The sequence below is a fragment of the Ascidiella aspersa genome, chromosome 7 (genome assembly GCF_963924565.1).
Source record: "Ascidiella aspersa chromosome 7, kaAscAspe10.2, whole genome shotgun sequence".
NCBI classification, from domain to species: Eukaryota; Metazoa; Chordata; class Ascidiacea; order Phlebobranchia; family Ascidiidae; genus Ascidiella; species Ascidiella aspersa.
Genome location: NC_139453.1, coordinates 9,650,564 through 9,673,973, shown reverse-complemented (window position 1 = coordinate 9,673,973; position 23,410 = coordinate 9,650,564). Strand labels below are relative to the sequence as shown.

Sequence of the window (23,410 nt, the reverse complement as noted above, 5' to 3'; positions counted from 1 at the left end):
ATTTTCTATTTTAATCAGGCCCTAATTGTCTGGACATAAACCATGTACCTTACAGTATGGGTTTCACTTTCCGGCGATTTGCGCAAAAATTCAAAACGAAGCAGCCTACGAAATAAATTATTACAGAACGACGGTAACCCATTAAAAACAGAATAACGACTACCGAAATACGACACGTAAATTGAAAAACTAAGTCAAATGATATCCCCTAGGTTCCCGGCAACTTAACTTCGCGATAACCGTTTGTCGGTCAAACTTTCCTAAAGATGGACAAGTTCCTATCGATTGCTCTGGAAATCTCGTCAATCACGCAACCACGTCATCATGTAGCCATGCAATTACCCTTTCCTGTTCCCTTACCTCCTTAGGGAGCGATCTATGTGGATTACGGGGCATTATGCGCACCGTCGGGCAGTTTTCCAGTCGAGCAGCTAGACACTATAGCGATGTACTGTTTTTTTGATTGCTGCTAAACGGCACAGCTGGTTGTCCGCTTCGAATCCTTTGTCTTAAAGGCCGAGCTGCATGTTCACAGGCAATGGGGCGCGAGAAACATCGGGGTTTAATTGAGTGTTTTACCTAAATCGATTAGCTGGTTGAGAAGGACACGTGCAAGTCGTGCAGCCCTTGAGATATAGTGTTGAAATAAATTAATTTTTGTGGGCGGGTTGTCTATTCTCAAGTGAACTAATATGTTGCTCAAAGTTTTTGAGAATTTAATTATTATTTGGCGATAAATTGGGAATTTCGCGTTGTGTATTATAAAACAATATCACAATATTTGCTTGGGTTAAATCTTGGATAAAAAAAGTTGTTCAAAAACGAAAAATGTGTTAAAAAAGCATAGTTAGAGAACTAAAAAAGCATAATTTACGGTTTAACCTATAGAACGGAACAATTTTCCCATGAAATAACATCAGGAAAACTTCTATTCATGGTGAAATACTCTTACGTACTCCATAAAACACGTTTGCTTCGGAAACTAGACAAATCCGAAAAAAATCGGAAAGCCCAATTTTCAGGTTTTACTTGAAGTTTTAAATCACGACATGTGAAATCCCGAAGCAAAGCTGGACTCTAAAGCTTAGGTTAGATTCTAATCCACCAACAAAAATCTGTAGATAGGCTTTCACAGCAACCACCTGGAAAACCACATTGACAAGTTGACACATACGCAAACCGTTTTCTCAGCTTTGTCCGTCCGTCGGCTGGCGCTTATCTGTTGATCCCTGTGTGACGTAACAAACCTCTACCTTTAGGCGCGTATTTTTAAACGACGCTCAGGTGGCAACTGACGTCATTCGAGTGTCGGCGTGACAGTTATATGGGCCCTTTTGGTGTATAATTCGCGGTTAACGGCGTATAATTCCCAGGATCCAATCCCTGTGCGCCGCATTAGTCCCCTCCTATACACTTGCGTAGGAATCAGAGGTTGGTTGCACGCTATGTTGTATTTAAGGATTAAATTCGTTACGCATTTTATGCGCTATAGGCCTGTGTTGGTAGTTTTCAAGCAGTCTATCTTATAGGCATTAACTAGTAGTTCGTCGATCTACACTGAAACATTTATACACAAGTGTGAACGACTGCGATCTGGTCCTTCAGAACTCGTACTTATCAACGATAACGGCACACATATGATAGGAACTGTTTTTCGATTTACCTTTCAAATATACGAATGAATACACACGCTAGACAGAGCAGATGTTAAGACTAATTTAGTCTTAACAAAGTTAGTTTTCGCATTGATAACATTTTACAGCGTTTGAGTATAGCATGGGATATTTTTATACATATTTTAAGAAAATGTGGCTAAACCGAAATTTTGTCAACCTAAAACCCCAGTTGGCTGTAGTATAGCTGGCCTTATCAAGCTCAAGCAACGCCTAACGATTAACACACTTATAAAAAAAGCCTAACAATTAACACACGAATTAAAACTTACTTCACACTTACAACTTATGTAGAAGAACATGAATCAACGAAAACCATATAGCAGTGAGAGTCTCACAGTGAGATGTTGAAAAAAATTACAGGGGTAGCACATCCGTCAGCAATTTTATCCTATTGTTTCCGACCCCAATAATTGAATGCGATTGGAATAATTACGTGCTATCTCTCGCATAATACTGACGAACTAATTAACACCCACAGTCAAAACCCGATTACTAGAATCCTCTCTAAGTCGGTCTTATCCTATTTGCAGGATCTAATTAGGTTGTCTACAAGCTTTTTTAATTAGCCTGCAAAATCACATAGGCCCATGACAAACCTTTACTGCTATGTAAAAACGTCAATAAAGTCCAGGAAATTAAGTTTTTTTTTGTCATAAAACTTTAAGACAAAATAAAGAGGTGATTTTAACCAGGGCATCTTAACTGGGGTCAATGGTGTCCTGTCTAAGGGGTCCACAGAATTTTCTTAGTAATTAATACATTCGTTGCTGGCATTCGTTTGCAAAGTTAATTTTAAGTATAGAACCTGAATAAATACGGTGACTGTATAATTTTTGCTAAATGAAATCAAGGAGTTTTAAATCTAATATTACACAATTATTAACAATATTTGAGGTTGAGGTCGAAGAATATGCATTTTGTCCGTATCTTCTTGGGGGCATACAAAAGACGAGCTATAGTCCATAAACGATTAAGAGTTGAGAAACTCTAATTTACACGAATCAAGTGCGTCCATCTCACAAAAGTTCGCCATACGTGAGATTTTTTTGGATGATTTTTTAGTGTGTTCAATTTTCGGTGGATATTCGTCTCACCATATAAACAGCAAATAGGTCAATAATATTTTAACTGATGGTCCGCAATTATGCGTCATAGGTACGAATCGCAGTTGCCCTCATTATAGTCACCCAGGTTAAATCGCGACCGCCTGGAAACTATTCACGTATGACGTCATTACTTACCACGTATGACGTCATCGCCTCGCAGTCGGTGTTCTCCTTGCCACGCAAGGGCGCTGGAGTGTCGAGGATCGAGGAGAAAGCGGGACACATTCGCTTGCTGGGAACCTTGCGTCCGTACATAGCGCTCTACAATAAAAAAGGGGGATATTTGTGCAAATTCTTGCGATTCGAGTTTATGTGTGCAATAAATATGCTGTTGCAACCAGGCATCGTATACTAAAAATAAGTTATTCTGGTATATATTTGTTTGTCCAACGTTTGAAGGCTTTCTGGAGAGTTAGCCGAAACGTTGGACGAACAAATATATACCAGAAGAACATATTTTCAGAAGTATATGTTTTGTGCACGAATATGACAATGTAATCTTAAACTTTGCTCAACACAACAATAACCTCTTTGAAATGTATTTTTTTTATTGATGGCAGGCTAATCCTAATTGTTTTCAAATACAAGGTGGCGCATTTGCCCTTTTACGTCTTTTAAAAACCTTTATGGGCAAAGATTTCTTGAACGACACTGACATTTTTAATTATTGGCTTATTACCAACTCACATACAGATGACGCCATCGCAAAAGACAGACTAACAGCTTTAAGTACTGCTGACTTAAAACGTATAGTACAAACATATACCAAGGTATAGTCCCATTGGAAAAGTCTACTATTATCTGTACAAGGCCTTTTCGCTAAAGCTCCGCGGCACGCAGCTTACGCTTTTATTGAAATAAGGACTAAACGCCACACGCGGCAACCAGAAAAGCCTCGAGGAGCGCTATTTTGCACGAGGTTTCACAAAAAAATCGACGCGAAAGTCGCACGGCCGATTGCGTGATTTCTATTTTGGTCGCGCGGCCGAGAAATTCGAACAACATCAACAGGTCGCCCTTTTGGGAAATCGCGGTTAAGATAAATAATCGTGCGCGACGAACAACGTCACATCTGCGCGGGGGCAACGATTACAGAGGCGAAAATAGGGGCAAAGCCAAAGCGTGTCACTCAGCCCCAACAGGCCCTCACCCCCTTTACTACTAAACTCGCCCTTTGTAGCGACAAGTGCGATATCAGCGCTGGACCGCGGGAGCGACGAGCTTACACAGCTGCCAGTCTTGATCGGGCTAGAACTGCGGAAATGGAGTTGACTGATTCCACGTCGTTCTTTTCGAGCGTGAGAAAACTCCGGAGCCCGTGGTTCTGGCGGCGAACGAGTTCGTGACTGTTTACAGTTTTACAGATCGTGGCGTAATTCTGTTTTTTGGCCAGGTCTTTGAGCCCGTTTTTTTTCGCAACTTGGTCAGTTTTTTGGGTTTTTTTGCTCCACTCGTTTTAATATATCGGGTTCCGCTCACCTCTCTGGCAGAAGTAAAACGCAATGAGCTTTAACTGCTACCCGTTTTACCAGCAAAGACTAATGGCGTTATGGATAGTGCTCGACTTACACAGAAAGGATCGGTTAGGTATCATTTTTGAACGTTTCGTATCTTTATTCATTTTCAATGTGTTGATACCTACTCCCGATTACCTATTAAATTATAAAGCAGTTATTTCACACTTTATATGTTTAAATTTTTGCAAGGCGAATTTGGTTTAATCTTTAAAAGCTGTGCTATTCCAACAACCAGCAATCGTTGTTTTTGCGACCTCGAAATTTCTCATACACGCGCTGAAACCGCGTTATTACAAGCGGTCGACCGTTCCCATTAAATAGCATTGTACATAACCAAGGTATAAAACGACTTGTTGTCCCAAGAGAGATTCCGCATACACAACAGAAGGGCCATTAGATTTATCAGTGAACAAATTGCGGCGTTCTCCATCACCATTTGCTGGTTTTGCGGCAGTTTAACCAAGAAAGACGTGGTTCTGTGTAACTCTACGGCCAGTGTTGTAATGACTTAAGTCAAAACGCATAAGTCAATGTTTTCAAATGACTTAACTTGACTGAACTTTTTTGGGCAAAATGACTTGACTTAGGTCTTTCCGACAAATGACTTGAATTGACCTAGAAGTCTTTTGGACAAATGACTTGTGTTGAAATGAAGTGTTTTCGTTAAGCATTTTTTTTTTTTTTTTTATAAAAATCTGCTATTTATCATAATTTTGGCACGTAAAACATGTTGCTTGCTAAAAAAAATACTAGTTGCGTTTTTCGTTTGTTTGTGTTTAATTTACTTATTGCTCATAATCGTACGAGTTTAACAATTCCAATAGTTTAACGTTTCTTTTTTATGACCAGGACGTGACTTGAAGTTGAATTGCTCAAATTATGACTTGACCGGGACTGGGCAACTGATTCCTTGGACCGGGGCTTGGTTGTTATTTATTAAAAATACTTGACTTTGCCTTAAAGTATTTTAGCAATGACTTGACTGGGACTTGAGTCATTTTTAAATGACTCGTTTGCAACACTGACAATGGCACATTACATGTACAACAGAAGATCTTGATGAAATGTCGGTTAGGCGTCTGGCGTGGCGGCTTGGGGCAAATAGCTCGTGTTATTTTAGGCTGGCAGTGTGGCCGCGTGGTTGGACCGACTGAAAAGCGATATAAGACAACAAATAGCCCTTAAGTCCATTGCTAGGGTCGCCTGTGAGTTCTGTTTCGCCTTTCTTAGAATATTTTTTTACCAACCATATATCTTTAGACAAACAGGGGCGCACCAGCGCTGGTTAAGAAGCATTTTAGGCCTTAAAACTAATAAAGTTTATACGATAAAAAATGTTTGGATACGTTGTTGTTTCCCATTTTGACGTTAAAAAACAACCAGTGGGTACAAATTTACTCAAAAAAGAGAAAAAACGTCACATACTAATGGCCCCCTGAAATCGTGCCAACACAGCACGGTCGCTGTCTAGAAAAAAAAACAGCAATCGAAACGGATCCGCAATTGTTTTGCAGCGCGACACCGACGTCCGTTTCGCTTCGGCTGCCTTCGAGGGCAATTTACAAAAGGGATGGCCGAGGGCTTCGAAGATTGTCGCTCGCCGTTTCGTGTAACGCTCGCTGAAGAGAGAAGGGCGGGCGCGAAAGTCGATACGCGTTTCCAGCAAAAGAGCGGACGCCTGACAAGAAAACACAGGGCATCTAATGCAGCTTTTCGCGGTATAGCTGACCTTTATTTGAGAAGGGGATGAGAATATTTTTTCACAATGTGTGCCCAAAAGTGCGCAAAATTTGGGATTCTGACACAATTCTGACAAACATAAATTCTGACAAGGAAACACTGGGCATCTAATGCAGCTTGGCGCGGTATAGCCGCCCTTCATTTAAAAAGGGGATGAGAATGAAATGTGCGCACATTTTGAGATAGGTAATGCGGGCACAACTCTAACTTAAATATGTGGCCACTAAAATGTGCGCACATTCTGAAAAAAGTGCGCACTTTTCTAAAGCCATTTTAGAATGTTCGCACATTCTGAAAAAAGTGGACACATTTTTAAAAGCATTTTAAAATGTGCGCAGATTTGTGAAATAGTCAAATTTTTGCGCACTTTGTGCAAAACAACGCCTCGTCCTCTGTTGTTTAATTTGGCGGGCCGAGCGCCCTGCTGAGTCCGCTATATAGACGAATCGGTCGTCGGTCGTGATTTTCTCGTGATGGATTGCCTGCTAAAGGGATGAAGGTTCTTTGTCGAATGGACGTCCCGCCGCGGAGTCCGTCCTCGCTGGCAGAATGCAAGCTGCTGAAAAACTGGGTTCTCGCTGACTTTGCGTAACCATAATGTTGGTCGTTGCTTTTTCCGGCAAAGGAAAGTTAAAACACCAGCTGTTATTTGGAAGCCTGCTTTGGCGTCTGCAAACTTGTCGGTTGAAATATCACGAGAATACATCGCCACTGAAGACTTTATCACGGTAACAACACAAACAACCTTTCAAGGGTGAACACAAACTGAAAAGCAACCAACTAAGGGTAAAAACACCAACTGAAAAAACAATGCTTATGTGGGTAGAAGCATTAACCACAAACACCGCCTAATGACGGTTAAACACCAATCTAAAACAAAAATATCCACCAACTTTCAAAACGTCTATATATGACATACATTGTTTTATAAAACTGTCTGTTATTTTGAAAATATTTCCCCTGTTGTTTGTTCAACAGACAGAAACAAAGGGAAACCGTTTTTTTTTTTCAGGTTCTGTTACCTTGGATCAAGAATACATCCTATATTATCTAACGGTATGAAACAATAAATTATCTTAGATATAAATGATGAATGCGCATCATCGGAAGTGTATTCCCTGCAGGTTTATATATACATTTCCTTAACCAACAGACATCACTAGATTTGTGATCCACGAAAGACAGCTTTCATCAAAAGGAGGCAAAACCAAGTCATATATTTTAAAAACAACTCACGGAACAATGGCACTGACAACCGACCTGGCTGAAATAGCAAAACTAATTCTTAAACTACTGGACCTGTTGGTTCTAAGGGCGTCATGTAGGGTTTGTAATAACAGTACGAAGTATTTTATGGCATATTTGTTGTTTTGTGATCGTCAATCTTTTGTTTTCTACGACAATTGGTATTCCTAGGCGGTCACCCATCCAAGTACTAACCAATCCCGAAGTTGCTAACTTCCGAAATCGGAGGAGATCGGGTGCATTTCAACCTGGCAAAATTGACAGCTGAACGTGCACAACTCTTATAAATGATTCGCAGACAATGAAATAGTTTCAGTTTTCGTTCAAAAGCGATCTCCTTCAGTTTGCGAAGCAGTGGCGTGTTTTCTTTTGTTTTCACCGCAATGTTGTGAATGCGGCGCTTCACAGGCGGCAACAACAGTGAAGAAATCACCCCCCGCCAAACAAACTAGCAAGAGACTCGTTTTAGAAACGATCGACGCGCGCTAGACGAATTTTCCGCGATAGCCCGTTTACACAAAACAGCAGCAGCAGTGGTGTGTAGGAAAAGCGGGAGGCGATAATCCCGCAAGAAAAGCGGGCAAGAAAACACGGAATCGCTTGTGAAAACAAGCGCCGCGCCGGTGGGAACAAAGTGTAACCGGAGAGTGGCAAAAATTAAAGATGAAACTCGATAGTTTGGGCCTTAAGTCGAAGGGAAGTGGGTCGCCTGTTCAAAAAGGCCTTTAACACCGACATTATTAGCAGGAAAGTCGACCTGCGTTCCAATTGCCTAGAACCTACAATAGGCTACCTTTCCGAATTCTTAGAAGGTCAGTAGTAAACCCATTAAAATCAACCAGCCTTGGGGAAAATTAGTAATTCTAACTGTCAGGTAAGATCATTTAGATTGAAGGTTCATAACTAATGGCAAGAGTTTTGCGCAATAACATTTTGGGGTCACTAGTAGCCTATATAAGTTGCACACTGATGAGTGATGTTACAACTACATAAACTGTACATTTACTGACTTTCGATATGCAAAACGTAAAACCAATGAGAAGCACAATCCTAACCGAGGTTCACGCTACACTTGAGAAAACTAGTGTAAAACAAAACAAAACAATTTATTTGACTCTCTCCAGTTAGGGAAATCGTTAGTAATGTCTTTGTTGCATTACGGATTTCAGAAAAAAATGTTTCTTTAGCGGCAGTGGTTGACAACATGGGCAATGTAGTGTTTTAATTTTAGATGTATATTAATGCAGTTACACGTTTCGAATTCGAAAACTTTTACATCTTTAAATGCGGTTTTCTCAACTCCAGCAACTTAAAACACCACTTGAAACCCAACGGGCGCTTCTGATGTAAAACCTTGTTTGCCCAAGATGATACGATACCCATTAGGGCTGACTTGGCTTTGAGAAAGACAAACTTCGCCCAGCTAAAACCGGTTCAGTCCGGTGCGTTCAAGGCTGTGGGTGGCATTGCTGGGAAAAACAGCGCTTTTTGTCGGAATACACTTAGGCCAGTTTTTCTTGCGGATTGGCGGTGATTCTTTCACATGGCGTATTTGAAAGTTGCGGTTTAACCTGGATCTTGGGTTACGCAGTGCGGGCTAACAATGAGTTCGTTCACACAGTGGGTCGCTTTTCCAGTTTGGCAGGTGACAAAAACGTACTTGAGGGCGCTTTGAGTAATTTCGAGTGTGGCTTCTAATGAAAAACGCTATATAGCAGCAGCCTTAGCAGGATAACGAAAACAGCACTAGACCGTTCTGGATTATTCGGTTTCCCGAGATTACAATCCTGTAGTTTGACCTATAACTCGCTGAATGGTGAAGATCGTCGACAATACTGAAATAAAACGCTAAAATCGCATAATTCCAGTTTAGGCATCTCGCGTGACAGACTAACCCGTTTGCGTTTTAGCAAACGCATGTAAGAAAGTGAAAAGATAAACATATTAATACAGGCAACAAGTGAACCACCAAATTGTAAAAAATGAAGGAAAATACAAAATCATTAGCCTTTTACTTCGCCGTGGCTCTACATTCTACATTTTGATTAACGAGCTTCGTTCAAAGACCATAATGCTATAACTAATAGCGGGAGCTAAAATGCTGGAGCGTATTGTAAATTTCCGTTCCACCGCTGACCACATGGCGACAGAATTCAAACAGAACCGTCGTTTTAAATCCTACGGTGCGTTCAAACGGCCAAAATGGATTAAAACCTCGCGGCGCCATTTCGCAATTGATTTAAACCGGTAGCCATTTTCCCCCGACGATTAAAATCCTCCGCTAATCGCTCGATTAATATTTCAAGAAAACATCAACGGGCGCCGCCGTTTTGAAACGAAAAGTGCCGCGTTATTGCCATTGGCAGGCGACCTCGAAAAACAAAAGCCGTTAGGTCTCGACTTTCAATCGATTTATGGCAGGTATCGAGTTTTAACGGCGACTTGTGAATAATTGATGCTCGCCCGTGAGTTCCGATCGCTCGAAATCGAGTCAAATCAGAACCGGGCCTAATCGAACTTGGGCGAGTTTTGAATTTCGAAACAGCGCGTTTTACATCGGTAATGCATTTGGAGTGGGATGACGCGAGTTTTTTCAGCGTGGAGTTTTCCGAGATGTGTGTAGGAGAATCTCAAAACAAATATTGACAGTGCGTCATGCGCTTTTAGGAAAACAGCAAAACAGACGATGATTGAAGGCTGGTATCTTATGAGCTACATGGGCAATATCTGTTTTTCTTCACTTTTTTTACACGAAAAACTATGTAAGTGACAAAACCGCTTGTCCAGTAACGACAAAGAAACAGAATCAAAATGGCCTTTAAATACAAAGTTCATTCACAATATTATTAAGTTAGAAGCGTCAAGCCCGGAAATCGTATAGTTAGAGGTATAAAATTAATATCAAAGCCCGTACAGAACTAGGTAACATAATTTAAACGTTCCTAATAATTCTTTATTCCTTTTCAACATCTGTAAAAAATTCGTCATTTGTTTACTGAGTCAAAAAGAAATACCTGACACGTTCACAATATGCCACGCATACGTCAGTGTGGGCTTTGAAATGCAAAATTGTTGTTCGAAACCAGTTATAAAACCGCATTCAAACTTACGCTGCATGGTCAGACCCAGGATCACGAAATTCGGCTGCATCTCAAGACAGATATCGATGGAGATAAATTAACCTAACGCTCTGTTATTTTTTTGTTTCATTTTTTTCTAGGAGTATAAATGGACATGGGACGACGCGGCAGTCAATACACCGACACCCAATCCACCCAAGTACAATTCTACATGCATGGGGACACATAAGTAATACGGAAAAGGCGCCAATGAAGCAAGCACGCAAGTACATGAAACGTGAGAACGCGTGTTATGATGCGCAACACTGCCAAAGCGGGGAAGTCAATCGATGGTCCGCGGCTGCAAAACGTTTTGCGCTTGCCATAACCCGTAGGCGACAGACCGTATGGGTCACCGGGCCCCATTATCCCAGGGTAAGGGCCCAGGGGGGCTTGCGTGAGATCGAGTGACGTAAAAGGGATATGATTGACGCGGGGAAACCGACCCCTGTTTTTTTGCGTGCTTTCGAAGAACAATATGGTGTAAGAGGTTCGGCGAAAAAGCGATATCCAGAACGGGTTTGCACGTGATTGCACTGGGGAAAACCGTGTTTTTTCAGTACGCCGTGTGTTGATACCAATATTCCGTTGCAATTTAGAAACAACAATTACTCATTTAAAAAACGTACTAACGAAAAGTCGATATTTTTTTGGTTTTCTGAACAAAAATGATAGTGAATAGTTTTATCCATTTGGAAATGATAAAATAAAAAAAGGAAATCATTAAATAAAATACGTTTAATGCTTCCAAAAGTCTGAACTTTATGCCGTTTTATACCTCTTACTTTTTGTGTAATTACACCTTATACGCCGTCCTTAAAACCGAAAGCACCACAAAAACGGTTACCTTATCCAGTTCAAACAATCGAACTTTGTTAAAGCCGCCATTTCTTGGGAGTTAGAAAGCATACCGTAATTGGCAAGACAGTGTCAATTAAAAAAACTTTAGCAACACCCTCCAAGTACAGAGGGTCGGGCAGGTCACCGACAAAACAGGATTAAGCAGACGTTTGACTTTTTTTAACCAAGAACACAGCGATGCAAAACTCCATTAGCGTTAAGCTAATTTATCACGTTTAACTTCGAGCCAAAAAATCGCCCACTTCAACCTGGACTTGACAGTGTACAAATATGTACAGCAAAAAGGATGGGCCACTTTGCGGTTGGTCGAAATTGAAGCCGACATCGCCCATTTAACTTGACAAGGAAGGAATTCGAGACACCGCCCGGAACCGACAGAGTATAGGGGACGCACAAAATAAGTCTAGGTTGGAAATGTTCGCCGGTCAAATTTTAGTCAAAAGGTATTTTTTTACGCGAACGGCTTACTTCATAGCTTACGCGTGTCCCGGACAACAATTTCATCAAAATCTTGTAATACAAAAGGTTGAATGATAGCAGTGTTATAAATAAGTAGCTTTAAGGCGACTTAAATCCAATTCAGGTCGTTTGAAAAATAACTTGAGTACAAGTCAAGTCGATTTAAATATAGGGAGGGCGAATTCTCATTTTAAGTCAATGCTTTCTTAAGCCAAGTCATTCACATCGAAAAATTAAAAAAAAAATTTTTTTAAAGTTGTTGGAATTACTAAGCAAAAACTCCGAAAGCATATGCCAAACATAGACTTGGGTTAAGGCATACCATTAAAAAAACAGTTGACTTAAGTGCAAATACCAACTCGTATAGCTCGAGAGCAATAAGGCAGCGAAATTAGCGCTGGAAATTAGCAGAGCGATAAAAATTGCGTCGTGATAGCGGCGCGCCGAGAAAAGAAATTGCCTCGTGAAAACGTCAAGCTCGGCAAGATCGATCGTCGGTAAATGGAAAATAATCCGCCTTCTAATAACCGGGAGATTGGCTTAGAGCCGACGATGGCGCTGGCTTTTTCTACTTTTCTGCCCATGTGACAGCTGCCGCCAAATCATAACATAAATTTCAAGTCCGACTCGAAAAGTTTCAAGTCCTGACTGAAAAGTATATAAGTATCAGTTTTTTAGTCTCAAGGTCATGGGAGTAACGTTTGCAAACTTCAAAACACACAATAAAAGTTTTTTTTTATAGAAACAGCTGATAATGCCATCCTTGCGAAATATATTATTTTAAACAACCAACTAGAAAGCCGATAAAACACAGGATAAGGCGTTTGTAAAACAAACATTTAAACAAATGTGTGATTTAGAATTTTCTCGGGTTTTCATACTTTGAAATTTTCACTGGATGCGAACAAAACGTGCTCCAATTAAAGTCGTAACAATATTCTTCGTCTCAAAGGTTAATGACTGACGTACAGCATTTAGAAACAACAGCCCACTTATAAATAGAACGGACCCATAGTGCTGCATATACTTCAGCACTTTACACACAGTATTTCCTCTATCAATTTGCAAAATGAGAAAATGTTCGTGTTAGTAAGCATGAACATTTAGGCTGAGTTAGCAGGAACCTAAATGAATCACAAACTTCTTGGTAACCATTTTTTCCAAAATAAATAGTACAAATCATTCACAATGCTTAAGTGCGCAAGAAAAAAAATTACTATACAAAAGTTGAAATACTTTAGGAAGTAAGGAATCTCCCGCAGACAATAAAATGTAAAAGAAAAGTTCTTGTTTTCGTATCAGGTGATCCAAGACTGCTTATAAAAGCATTTAAATAAGAAACTGACGATACATTATTTTTAACTTTTTATTTTTATTTTTTTTTAACTGTCTTAGATCATCTGTACAAAGTTGTTTGATGATGCTGGATATTTACGCAGCTTTGTGTCCTGAAGAGTAGTACACACACACATACAGCTAAAGCCACCAACCTGTACGGCGATGGTGGATCCGACTGGGCACGTGATGTAAAGGATCTGACCCTCACAGGCGCTTTTCGTGTGGCTTCGGATGATAGTCGACATGTACCCTGCAATCGAAAGGCATTGTCGCTGTAATTGCCGGTCATTATGTCCTCCCAAAGCGCCTATACCACAGTACAGTAGAGTGTCAGCTGCCGTTTTGGCTAAGGCAGAAGGGCCCCTTGTTCCTTAAAGTCCAAACCAGCGGTACTTGAACTTTTTCAGGATGCGACTAACTTACAGAAAGTAAATGAAATCACTTTTATCATAATACAACGGCTGTAGTGTGAATATCCTTAATCGATCGACTGATTCGGTTGGTCTGTTGAAGACTTACAGTGTACTATAAATAAGCCGTTATCGTTGATGAAACAACAACTTCGAAAGGGCAAGATCACAGTTGTTGCACACGTCGTATGTGTATGCATCCTTCCATGAATATAACAACTTTATATAGTTTACGACAAAGCAAGAGGTTAGATAAATACCACAATATTATCAAAAACTTTATAAATAGTGTGCACTTCGGACTCGCATGCCTTCATACATCCATATTTAAAATAGGAATAGATTTAGGAACACTAAACGCGGATCTGTTCATAATCTTCAGTAGAAAAAGAGTGGCCAAATAAATGATAAAAGATATTTTGTTTGCATACGTTTCGGCAAGTGCTTATTACATTTTCAGTGCGGTAAAATAAAAATGAATCTTTTATCATTTATTCGGGCCACTCCTTTTCTACTGAAGAATAGATTGTTTTGCAAATTAGAAAACTTCAGCGGCACCACTGAGATTCTTTCGAACGACTTGATCAGGGGTTTCTAAACAGGGAGCAGCAAGGGAGGCGCGAAGATTCGCTGTATTTTACTTTTAAAAACCCACATTGTACAATTTGTGCGCCGTTTATATTAATCAGATAACCCTGGTTGTATAATGTAGAACATTCTATATTACAAGTAACAGTATAAGCACATACGCTTCATGGCTATATGTAGCACATTATCGGTGGAGTGGGGTCGCGTGTTCATAAATGATGTCAAGGGGCGCGGCACAACACTTTTGAGAATCCCTGGTCTAAACCGTCTTTTCAACACACGAGGTTCTGTAATGCACCGCTTAGGGTATTTCGTGGAGGTTCTCAACTTTCCAATAGGCCGCGCATAACGAGCGTCGTTTAGGCTAGAATCGCAGCACCTTGGGATTTTGTATTTACCGCAACGCTATAAAGTTAAGACAAATTGGTGAGAGAGTGAAACTGCGTGACGCAAGCGGAGTTTATTTTTATACAAAACGGGCTTGTTTTGAGACGACCTTTCAGAGCGTGGTTCTTAAACTGTGTACCACAGTAAAAAATCAAAAGCAAGAAAGAGGTGGCTTTTGACGCTCGTTATAGGAAATGTTACACCCTTTTTCTTTGTTTTTTTGAACAAATATGAGAAAGTGAAAAGTAATTTACAAAAGTAATGTAAAACATTACAAAAGTAATGTAAGGTAACTGTGTAGTGGCAGTTTTCTTCCCATTGGCCCAAACGTAGGCTGGAAATAACTAAAGGGTCAGTAAAGTGCCGCACCCCTTGACATAATTTATGAACACACGACCCCACTCCACCAATAATGTGCTACATAGCCACGAAGCGTACGTGATTTTACTGTAAGTGGTAATGTACAATGATATACATTGTGCCTCGGGAGATTCTCAGTATAGTGGCGCGGAACTTTTGTATGCAGACAAGAAGGATGCGAAACTTGGATGTACACCATTCATCCAAAAAAAAATTATATTAATATTGTATTTACCTTATAACTTTCCCTAAACCAACGTTTACAAACGTCAAAACACCCAAAAAACAGTTTCTTAATAGAACTGATTATTTTTATGCCATCCGTGCAAAATATATCATTTTAAACAACCAAGTAAAACCCGAAAAAACACAGAATCGGGCGTTTGTAAAAAAATAACTTTTAATCAAATGCGTGATTCCAAACTTTCCCGGGTTTTTATACTTTAAAATTCACTGGATGCGAATGAAACGTGCTCAAATTAAAGCCACAACACTGTTCTTCTAAATAGAAGTCCCCCCTCCCCACTAACCATTTCCGCGAATTGTTTTTGCCACTCGGCCGCCAATTGCAGCCATGTGGCGACCTTGGCTTGCAAGTCGCCGCCCGATGTTTTGCTTTTCCCACACACTTAACGAAAGGAGAAGCAGTACTTGCAAACGGGATGTGAATTTCACAGTCACAAATGATCTCTGTTTACGGAAGCGAGAGTAAACAAGGAATCCTACTACGGCGAATTTGGGGCATGTCCGAAATCAGGCGATCATAACCTTTTCGCATTACGTCATTGTTTTTCATTTCTTTATTCCAGGCTATTATTTTTTGAAGCGAAAAATGAAAAACGAAACTCTAAAAAAACAGGAACTTTCCAGGACCTGTGTTAATGGAATGTCAATACAGGGTGTTCGAAAAGTCACTGTGCACTTGAACGTTTATCAACAGACATGTGTCAGTATGGAATCCAGGAGGTAAATGTGATGATAATTATAAATAACGTTGAAAATATTATAAATAACGTTGAAACCCCCGTTAGCATTAATACAGGCCTGGAACCTTCTTTTTTGTTTCTAAACACCTCAATTAGCTGCTTCCTTGAAATAGAATGAATTAATACTGGTGTCGCTGCTTGAAATATATATATATATATACCAGTGTTTTTTTAAGGTGTCTTGGGAAACGGTCCCCCAAATTTCTCCAGCGGTTTCCAAAATTTTGGACTTGCAACTTTTTGGTATTTAAATGAAACACTTGCGGTCTATTAAAACTACTTAGCGGTCACCCAAACCAAACCTTTAAAAAAAAACTGTATATATTATATTGTAAGAACACTACACAGTGACTTTTCGAACACCCTGCATATATCGCCTTTGTGAGTGAAACATACCAATTTGTATTCGTTTTTCGAATTTCACTACGCATTTACATGGCAAAAATAGGCTTTCTACGTTACCTTGCTGGTGTTGCGACACGTGTAATTACGAAACTTGGCATTTACGCTTTTCGCGTTAAAAATCGCCTGCGTCGATTAATATAATAGACGACGACGTGTTTTAAGGGAGAAACAGGCGCCGTAAATAGGTATCTACGAAAGGTTTCCATTCCTGGCTGGGCGGAAAATCGATTCCAGACGAGCGATAGCATTACGAAACGGGGATTTCGGGCCCAATTTTCAGACTAAAACTTGAAGCTGGATAGGATCAATAGAAAGGGCATTCATCGGCCTTAGCTTTGGAAGGTTCAAGTAATTTGCATGAACGCCCCAAGTCGATGCTAACGCAATACATCTTTGGTAAACCTTAGGGCCGTACGACGACGGGTTTATACCACACAAGGATTTTATTAGATACCGCTTGAAATAAAGGGCCACGCGACGCTTAACAATCATGTTTTTTAACTGTTTTAAGCTTTGAACAACCAAGAAAACAGCGTTATTTGATACCAAACCAAACCAACTGCATATCGTTATGACTTGTTTTACACATCCCGTCATGAATTATAACCGAAAGACGAGTATTAAAAAAGTGCCTATATTCGTTGAAGAAATTTGGCCTAGCTATATATAAGCAAGCACACAGAAATATTGTCGTTCAATATTTCATCAGTTGTACGATGGAAACTATTGGGGCCTGTCTTGCTACAGTATAGAAAGTCGATTTTGCGTGTGGCGATTTTCAGCGAAAGGCAACACCACGGCAAACAACGAAGCCTCGCAGACAGACTTGTAGGTTTGTAGCCTTTCAAGACGTCTCCGTATATCTTCGCAGAAAAAACGAAAGTCGAAAGCGCGCGCCGCATTTCGGACCACGGAAAGGCAACACTCTGCAAACATTCCAGCGGGGAAATTACGGCCGGAGAAAGGGGGTCGTGTCGTAAGCCCCCGTGGGCGGGAATTTTTTTTTTGGGGGGGGGCGTTGGCGAGTGTAGCGGGGTCGACCCGGTTCGCTGCGCAACTGAAAAATCCGCTCGATCTAAGTCGAATCCCGGGCTTTGGTTGGAGATGGTTACAAGCAGGGTTAAGTAAAGGCCGACAACTGTGTCTTAGGGCGCACCTGGCCGGATTAAATCCGAAACTGGGAAAGGTTTAAGGGTTGTAAGTGTGGCCGAACGGGATATATCTGTGTTGGTTTAAGTTTCGTGCCAAAAAAGGAACCTTGGAATTTTCTTTGGCGTTCCATTTTGCCAAACAAAATTTATTTTTTATATCTCGTCACATATTCCGAAAAAACGAAAGTACCACTCAGTTAAGTAGTTTCATTTGAAACATTACCCATAACTGTGACGTAGTTTGTAATTTTAAAAACAATCCTCAAAGTTTTTGTTCATGCACAGGAGGGCGCATTCTTGATTTTGCGACCCGCTGGCCGCTTTCGGCCTCGTCAAAATGTAAACAACAGCAACCCTGTGATATTTGCATAAATTCCGATCAGGGCGTGCGGAATTCGTCGCATTTCCCGTTAAAAACGGTCAATAATTGGAAACGATCGGTATCAACGTCGCCCAGGTCGCATTTCCCGCGGGAGGCGAACGTGGAAATCGAGAAGGTTCGTGTGTCGGGCCACGGATCGGATGCGCCACGCGAAACCAATTGGGCGTCGTTCGGTAAACGGCAGATGCGACGCTGCGCATCCGGCCTCTACAATTTCAACGATAAAACGAAATGAGGCGGGATTTTAGAGAGCATTAGGCAAATAAGCTTTCTGCGAAAAACATCATTTCCAAATCGTTTTTAAACAATGAAGCGTTTTTTTATAAAAGTTCCCACGCAGTTGACAAAATGCTGAGAAACCAGCCGAATGTTTTGCCTATTTTATGTACACAATGCAGAAAACGCAAATTGAAGCGAAAACTTGTGATCTGTCGACAAGATGTCGCGGCTGACGATAGAATGCTGGGAACCGGGTAGATATGCAGCTGCTTTGTCCGTGCAGTGGGAAACTGCATATTGCTTTTAAAACGTTTGGCAAACTGAACATATGGCGTCCAAAAACTGTCGTTTTTTTAGTCTAAGGGTTTGCGATTTTACTGTTAATTGAAAAAAAAATGGCACAAAAATCGTCATTAGTTGGCAGCGATTAGCTCTTTTAAGGCAAAAAATTAAATTATCCTATTGACGTTATACTGTTATAAATTATCCTAAGACGTTATACTGTTATGTAAAGACGCGATCAAACTAACTTTTAACGACTCCTCGTGTTCCAATATTCCCCCAGCCTACTTGCAACAAGGAAAATTACACAACTTTTCAAGCACTCCCTTAATTTCGCAAACAACCTTTGACCAAACGACACATGCAATTCGTCGCAACAAAAGCTAGTGAATTTGTTCGATTGGTCAAGGCACATTATCTCAATTATGCGGCGCGCATAAATTCCCAGGTGGCGGCCCGTCCGGGATTGTCCATTAACTTAAAAGCAGCGCAGTTTGTTGTAACTTAGAACCGCCATATGCCCCGAAATATTTACGTTCAGCCAAGCAACAAGCCTCAGAGTCCAGAGAACAAACATTGCGCAGCCGGTCATTAAAATTGAAATGTGCGGCCCAGCGTATGTTGACCAACGGGTGGTAGCGTTTAGGCCCAGCAAAGAATACAGAAAATCGGCCCTGAAAAAATAAACCTTTGGAACACTCGTGCAGCGAAACGGGATAGGCTAGGTTACATGGTACCTAATTTAACCGTTCTCCTTTTTTCTAACAGGTTGCCTCACTGTTTTCAAAACCTTGGAGAGTTAACATGGGAATTTCGGGACTTGGTTTGCTTAGCGCTGCCATGATACGACGTTCTTGTATCAAATATGTCAGACACCAAATAGACAAGTTGTAACTGATTGTGGAATGACGTAACTAAGTGGAAAAGGAACTGTCGAACACAGGCAACATTCCATTGGAATCTCGACTAGCAAAAACATTGTTCCAAAACATGGTGAAAAAGTTTGCCTGGATTTCAAAATGCTGCCATGAAATGTTTTATGAAACGAAGGTGGTTCATACTCAATGAATGCACAAAAAGGCACTGGTTGATACCAAATTCTGCTTGAATAGATTTACTATAAAATCGTCATCGAATATGTTTTACTATAAGAGTGGTGTTAGTATAAGAACCCAAAAATGGTTTGGATTCGGGTAGTAAAGGCAATTTCTTTTAAACTCTGAGTACATATTCTTCAAAGAAAATGTACCATTAAGCCCGAAATGAGCAATACGCTAGGGATTCAATAAACGCAGAACGTTTTTCCAATCACCACGAGTTTACTAGCACCTTAGCTTAACTTTGGCACCTGATTTTTAAATATATCATACTTTAATTCAGAAAATAAAATTTAACATGCAAAAAAATGCCCTCCTTCCCATCAAATGCATTTAGATTAAACGCAATTTACCACAATATAATTACATATTGAACTTCGCAGTCTGTACAAACGCTTTACCTGAGTAGTAATCGGCAGTCACCAGGTGACACATGTGTAGTAGCTGTACAACCAGCAACCAGCGGTACACAAGGCAGGCCAGACCAGGTGATGATCTCCAAGAGTACTTAGCGGTGCCTTTACTCTTCCTGCCTTCATTATATCCAACACAGCTTTCGGCCAGGTTGCTGAATTTCCAGGCTTGCTGCTGCTGACGTTTCGCCTTGGTGAACCCGCTTGCCTCGCATTTTTGCGATCCCCTTATTGTGACGTCACAATAATCCGGGCGGCTCAGGAGTGCGGATTTGACGTCATCATCTTGCGCTGGCATTCTTCGATGATCCGGCGCCTTCAAAGCAGAGCAACATAACCAAGAAAGCGGCGCGACCCTAATTCCCTTGGTGTTTGAGTGGCTGCGGTCTTGTTCAATAAAGGTTATCAAGCACAGGGCTGGGAAAAGACTTACTTTAACGCAGGAGACACTTGTACCTGAAAACACAAACACAATTTTTTAAACTTAAAGTGTCCCGAGGGTGTTTTGATAACGAAAATAGATAGTGAGTCATCGATTTTATGCTGGAACACGCTTGTCCCAAAACTAACTACATTCTACCACATAAACCTCTAAGAAGACTGTACAGCATTAACTGCTGTTGTTGTCATGCTGAAATTGACGGGTTTATGTCAGTAGTTACAACGCTAGGCTACATTGCTGTTCGTTATTCCTAAGGTATTTTGGGAATGTTGAAACAAAACCAGCGACATGCCATTAGTCAAAAATCTGTAGCAAGACAACATAAAAACACAACAAATTTATTCAAGGCCCTCGAAATGCGTTTACTATTTCAAAACCACAAACAATTTGAAAAATAGTCCTCTTAAGCTTAAGGGCACTGTTTCTGCCTGGCGGCATCATTCCGTCAATCTGATGAAGGTCACTTGCAGAAATTCCCCACATTTTACCTAGGCTTTTAGGGCTTTCTGGTGTTTCTCCAACCCAAAAGAAGCCAGCCGCAGCTAAATTTCCATCCACTGATGATTCAGCGTTACACGACAAACTATAGGGAGAATCGCCTCGATTTTAGGACGCTAAAGAAAACGGCGCTCGGTAACCGGACACCTCTGGCAAAAAGGGGGCGAAAGGGGGTCGCGGTGGGTAAGTGGACCGGCGGCCGGGCGCTTTGCAGCCCTGCCAGTCGCCTGCATAAACAAGGCGAGGGACATGGCAAGAAAACGGACGCGTAAATTATAGCGACGGCGCCCGAGGATCACTTCGATTTTCCGCCGCGTTTTTGCGACGCCAGGGCGGCGGTCACGCTCCAATTCGCTCGAAGGCAAAAGATAATGAGCGCGTTTGGGGTAGGAAAATCGTGCGCGCAAGAACCGGTAACGCTGGTACGCTCTCTTGTACTACTACAGCCGATCAAAGGCCTAGATAGCAGCGTGCTTTTGGGAAACTAGCCAGGCAGCGTAGAAATGTATTCGCTGGTCACAAGCTTTTTGCGACTGGTCTTAGAGCTGCGTTTCGGCTTAAGCTGATAACTCTGCAGACAGCTAGAGGTACCATTTAAGAATTTACAGCTTTCCACGAGAAAGCATGGGCGTGATATGCCTGGACAAAGACTTTAAACAGCGTGTCCATACACAATTTTTATAATCCATACGGACTTTTTTTATAATGTGTGTTTTAACGTTTTACAAATCCCTCGGACTTTAAAAATGTAGGCTACACGTTCTATTTCACTCTTTGTCTGAGACAAGTCCAACAACCTTCGAATAGCTTCCTGTTACATCACACTCACTAAAAGCATAGGTAAATGTTGGAGCTGCGCAAATTTACATTCGCACTTACGACCTGTTGAACTCGAATCTGGCCATCAGAAATAGATGAATAATTACCGGAGCCAGACCAGACAGGCCAATTTCGAACTACGCGCCACTTACTACGCCAAACCGCTTTCGTATACCTGTAAAATCTCGAGTGTGGAAACTGTTAAAAGTCCTGCGTTAAATCTTACTGCCAGGCTTTTAACAACAATATTTTTTTAAAACACACATGACAACTTCAGGTAACTGACTAAGGAATAAGTATCCAATGCCTGGTAAATCAGTTAGGCTATGCCTATACAGCACCCCCAGTTTTAAAATCATCAAAGCATCCGACAACACCTTGCCCGGCATTATGCCCGATTTCAAAACCTAAAATATCCATTAACTGACTCCTGTAGCATTTATTCCTAGAGTTTCTAGTCTTCGCGAACATGCGCAGCACGTTTTAAACTGTTCCTTGTACTGCGACAAGTCTAAAGCAATAGTGGTCTTCTTTACCAGCAGGTGAACGAGCGCTTGACCACGGCTCAAACATGCTTTGCCGTGCATCGTACAAGCAGCTGGCAGCAGCGGCGGCGGCGACGACCAAGTGCTGTATAATGCCGGGCGCCGATAATACGGAAGCCATTCGTTCAATGCTGGCAGTAAAGAGCGGCTTTAATCGCCCAAGGACGCCGTTCGATTGCCAGTGTCCCTCGCTCGCGCGCAAAGAAAGGCGCCGCGGCGAATTAAACACCGCCCTTTGCCGCCCGGATAATGATTTTCATCGGACAAGGGGGAGGGGGGAGCTAAAGGCGGCCCGGCGCGTATATGCGGGCACGACAATGCGATTATAAGCTGCGTAAACAATCAAACAGAATAGCGCTGGCCGTTGGAGATACCACATTCGGTTTGGCCTTGTATACCACCTTTCAGTTTTATATGCGTGAGACATCTTTGCCATTCTAACGTGGTAAATCAATTTGGTTTGTCTTCAAATATACACATGAAAACACTGCAATAGCCTTTAATAGACGACCATTGCTAAATACGTCCAGTAATTGTAAGATAACCCACATTACAATCAAGGAAGGCTGACAAATACCGGGCCAACAAAATGGTTTCCCTTATTATGATGTAACTGTACATCGGGTAAAACTACTTTAAAGTTAGTTCTAACCCTACCTACTTAAATCAATAGTTACTTTATATTGTGGGTGTGTCTATTTCAAAGGAATACCGGATATTTGCTACACTGCAGAAATGTAGCCAAGGTTATTGCAATGAAAATCGCCCATAAATATTGTGGGCATTCACTTATAAAGAAAAATAGCGTTTAACTTTTAATATGGTTGTCATTAGGTTGTTTAGCGACTAGTATTTGTGGAAACAAAACAATTGTACCAAAGAAAGAACCATCAGCACAGTGTTGGGTAAAATGCTATTAATCGTTTTGTTGATTTCAGCTTATTTCTACGCATTTTTCGGTATAAAAATACATCCTCACCTTAAAACATTACCACCCTTCCTTTTTACTTTGCATCCGTTAATGTTGTTTTGAGCTTGCCCAATTTTTAATCGGTATTTCTTCTGGTTGGTCGCAAAAAAGTGGCGAACTGCTTAATTGCACCAGCAAGATGTTTGACTCGTAAACAAGTTTGCCTAATTACAGGCATTGCAAAGTTAAAACCGGCCTCTTCGACCGGAAGACCACTGATGGGTTCCGGCATTCTGCGAGGTTAACGTTTGCCCACAACGAGGCAGTAAAAGTTTACGCTCGCACGACGCGAAAGGAGAAGACGAAAAAAACTACAGCCCCGTCGACTTTCCCACTTTAAAGCGAGCCTCCGTGTACGCAAGAGCTTGGCGCTTTAGCTTGGGCAATCTATTGCC

General features: G+C 41.2%; 1 protein-coding gene across 1 annotated transcript in view; it reads right to left on the bottom strand.

Annotated features, from left to right (window-relative positions):
* Window positions 1-20,656, bottom strand: part of LOC146137626 (uncharacterized) — a 73,975-nt gene extending 53,319 nt beyond the window's left edge. Inside the window, exons 1-3 of the mRNA XM_083394401.1 lie at window positions 19,730-20,656; window positions 13,214-13,311; window positions 2,918-3,043 (exon numbers count right to left, since the gene is read on the bottom strand). Of these exons, the coding sequence (XP_083250527.1) occupies window positions 2,918-3,043; window positions 13,214-13,311; window positions 19,730-20,039 (534 nt within the window). The 5' untranslated portion in view covers window positions 20,040-20,656. The remainder of the gene's footprint in view (window positions 1-2,917; window positions 3,044-13,213; window positions 13,312-19,729) is intronic.
* Window positions 20,657-23,410: the final 2,754 nt, after the last annotated feature.